Raw genomic sequence first — 3,444 nt, 5'->3', positions numbered from 1 at the left:
ATTTCTAATCACGGCCAAATCTAATGGCTGAAGCGCACTTGTGCAATTTGCAGGAAAAAAGAGAGCTTTTACATTTTCCAAAATAATTAGTATCGATGGGTGCGCTGGGCATTGGTCGATGAATAGCAAAATTTTTCGTTTTTCCCTCTTCATAACATTGTCTAGTTTTTTCAGTCATCTAGTAAAAATTACGGTCGTCATCCAAGCATTCTTGTTGGCACCCTTTTTTGTATCATTCATTTTGGCAAATACCGCCCTTTTTTTTAAAATAAACAAGAAAAAATAAAAAATTTAATAAACATGAACAAAATCTAAAAACCGCCGTATAACCGATTCTGTGCGTCGTATAAACGATATATTTTTACATTAGAAAAAACAGGAATGATTTGGGACCACACTAAAACGTCGTATAAATGATGCTCCACTGTAGTATAATAATTTAACATTTAGTCATTAGTCACTCTACAGAATGCCAGATTTCACACAGTGAAGATAATATATGTACACACAAATTCTAAGTCTTAGTTCAGTTCAAGAGTATTAAAACGAAAAAGTATAGTACATATAGTTCAAATATTTAGGTAAAACAAAAACATATTTACCACCATTTACATAAAATATTGGAGTAGAAACAAAATAATGATGTGATCTTGTTAAGACTCTAGTTAACTGAGAAATAGACATTTCAAAGAATCTAAAAATGAAATATAAAAGTACAATTAAAGAATAATCTTAAAATGGGTTTAAAGTAGTAAATCTAGAGACAAATAAATTATAAAATAAAACCCAAAGTGTTTACTAACTGTGTGCAAAGGTGTAAAATGATACAGGATTTTATAACTAGCAAAAATATAAAAAAAAATGCAGTGGTTTGCAAGAGGATGGCTATGAGTTGGTCTCCTTCTATTAAGTCTTTTTTTTTGTGATTTTTAGTTTCTCGCCTACCACTGTATATTTTTACCAAAATTTGGTAATTATTTTGTGGTATTAATGATAATGGAAATCTTTCCATTCTGGCCTTAACAGGGCAAAAAAGTAAATATTTGAAAAAAATTCTATTTGTCTCACAGAGAAAATTTAAAAAATGATAATTAAAAATTTAGCAATCGTTTAAGAAGTTGATTGCAACTTATAGAAGTTAAGTTTGGGAATAGAGAAAATGAAATATATTTCTATAATCTGCATGAGTAACATCAGACTTAATTAGATAATAAATACCTACTGAATTTACAAAGATACAAATTTTTAGCATATTCTGAGATATTATGGCATGACTACACGAAACAATACTGAAGCACTGCTAAAAAAAAAACGGAATTCAGTAAAAATATAGACAAATAACATAACTGAATATTTAGTCTCCACTGTGTAAGGAAATAATTGATAACAAGTTTTTTCATACCATTACAATGTAAATTTTTTTTTTTTTGTAAATAAGTTTTTAAATCTTGCACAATAATTTGGGGGAGATTTCCATATAGTGATCGCCAAGTCTTGGCAACTTCTGGGCAGTGGCCCACGAGAAACTAAAAAACACATCAGATAAATGGACAAATTAGAAAGATAAAAATTGCAGCCACCCCGGGGCAAACATCTACATGCTTTTTTTTCTTTTTTAAATTTGCAAGTTCAAAATCTAGTTGGCAATATTAGTTGGCATGACAGATCACAATACAGAAATATTCCCAAAAATGTTACTCATCTTGACAAAATAGACCACCTAAGACAAAAAATAAGGAATATTTTGCCATATTCAAATACATTTAATATGAAACATATTAATTAAATAAGTCACTCAGTGAGATTTTCGTATCGTGATACGTATCACCCCTGGGCAAACTTCTACAAGTTTTTTTTTAAAAAAACTTCCCCATTTAAAATCATTTTGGCAATTGTAGTTGCGTGGCAGATCACGATATGTTAATATCCCTAGTCTCCCTATAAATTTCAGGTTTTCGCACCACTTATTGATAAAGGAAAACATTTGAAGCATAAGTCTGTATCTCATCTTAATTTAGTTTCACCTAAATTTTATCTTTTCAGAAGAATATTTAGATGTTACTTGAGAAAAACCCATATTTTACATAATTTGAAATAAGTAATATTGTAATTACTTGAGCCATCATTTTTAAATTACAAATTGTATCACAAAGTAGATGCCTACAAAGTCAAAAGTTAATTAGGTTAGAAATCAATTACCTAGATACGAAAACTAAACACGTCTAAATCACATTAAGTTTGCTTTACGAAGAGATAGGTAGTTATTTACAGTTTCTGGCTGAAGTGACCGAATAATTTGAAATTCTGCAGCATTAGAAAATCGCATTTTAGTTTGTGGATCAGTGTATTTAGCTTCGAATCCACTAATATCAGAGTACTTTTTAGGTGGTTTTAGAGAAACGGGTGAATCAATGCTTGAATAAGTAACAGCTCGAGAAAGAGCTTTTTCTGCAGAAGCTATCTGGCGCAAGGATTTCCAGACACGATTTTTCTTTCCGGCAGCTTTGGCAAGAACAAACTTAGGATTTTTAAAAATGTGGATATTTTCAGGAATGTTATCTAATTCAGAACGGCTAGAAGACACGTCTTTAGAGGAAGAACTTATAACTTCGCTGTTCAAAGAACTATCACTAGAACGTTTCTTCTTTCCCATTTGTAATAAAATTATTTATCATGAAAAAAAAATTTGTTTACATTTTTTCATGCTGGGTATTAAGTTGTCGAAGTTACAGTTAATACAGAAAATGAAATCTTCAACAGCTCAGTTGGAATCCATTTTTTAAGGAACGATTTTCACTTTCTGCCTAAATCACAGTTGCGAATTCATAGATGCGAGCGAGAAATTGGTGCGCGAATTTTCACACAGTGTATCCGATCATCCAAAACACACTTGTGAGTGTTTAAGAGTTAGATGCTTTAGCATTCATGGTTAGATGCAAGCTCAAGAAAGCAGAAAAAGCGCATGCATGCGATCGCACATGTGAATTTCACCCAGTGAGAATTCTCCACCAGTTTCTAGGCATAACTGTACTTTCAGGGCCATTCACACTGTATGAAAAATTGAAGCATGCAAATGCAGGAAATCTGAGACAGCTGAGAATGCAGGACATTTGAGAATCTGATTAATGAATTAAATGTACCCCCGAAAAATTCGCCAATCAGATTCTCGTTCGCAGCTCCGAATTCGTGTATAGTTTTTTTAGCAAGTGAAGTTTCGCGATTTTTTTTATCAAAACAATGGTCTTGAAAAAGGCCATTCCCACAGGTTGCGATTTTTTCGTCGGCGAACAAGAATACGATTGGCGAGTTTTTCGAAGGTAAATAGTTTCCACCAATGTGATACTCATAAATAATAGTTCAAATTAAATTCATAACATAAAAGGAAAGGAAAATTAAATTTTAGTAAAATTATTTCACTTTTTCATATAAAGCCAGTTTCAAATT

General features: G+C 31.5%; 2 protein-coding genes across 3 annotated transcripts in view; both read right to left on the bottom strand.

Moving 5' to 3' along the window:
- Positions 1-2,801, bottom strand: part of LOC107457349 (Methionyl-tRNA synthetase, mitochondrial) — a 23,747-nt gene extending 20,946 nt beyond the window's left edge. The window contains exons 1-2 of one of the 2 annotated variants that reach the window (XM_021145548.3): positions 2,695-2,801; positions 603-694 (exon numbers count right to left, since the gene is read on the bottom strand). In XM_021145548.3, coding sequence (XP_021001207.2) covers positions 603-684 — 82 coding nt within the window. In that variant the 5' untranslated portion in view covers positions 685-694; positions 2,695-2,801. Of the gene's footprint in view, positions 1-602; positions 695-2,199 lie in introns of both variants that reach the window. The other variant, XM_021145547.3, reaches the window with a different exon arrangement.
- On the bottom strand, positions 2,228-2,653 carry LOC107457344 (INO80 complex subunit C). The gene has a single exon (XM_016075486.1). The coding sequence runs from the start codon at positions 2,651-2,653 to the stop codon at positions 2,228-2,230; it is 426 nt and encodes a 141-aa protein (XP_015930972.1).
- Positions 2,802-3,444: the final 643 nt, after the last annotated feature.

This window comes from Parasteatoda tepidariorum, chromosome 7 (genome assembly GCF_043381705.1).
Source record: "Parasteatoda tepidariorum isolate YZ-2023 chromosome 7, CAS_Ptep_4.0, whole genome shotgun sequence".
In the NCBI taxonomy this organism is placed as follows: domain Eukaryota; kingdom Metazoa; phylum Arthropoda; class Arachnida; order Araneae; family Theridiidae; genus Parasteatoda; species Parasteatoda tepidariorum.
This window is presented reverse-complemented; position numbering and strand designations above follow the sequence as displayed.

What these genes read in the sequence shown, in the direction of transcription:
- LOC107457344 (XM_016075486.1), bottom strand. Translation starts at nt 2,653, where the DNA reads ATGGGAAAGAAGAAACGTTCTAGTGATAGTTCTTTGAACAGCGAAGTT.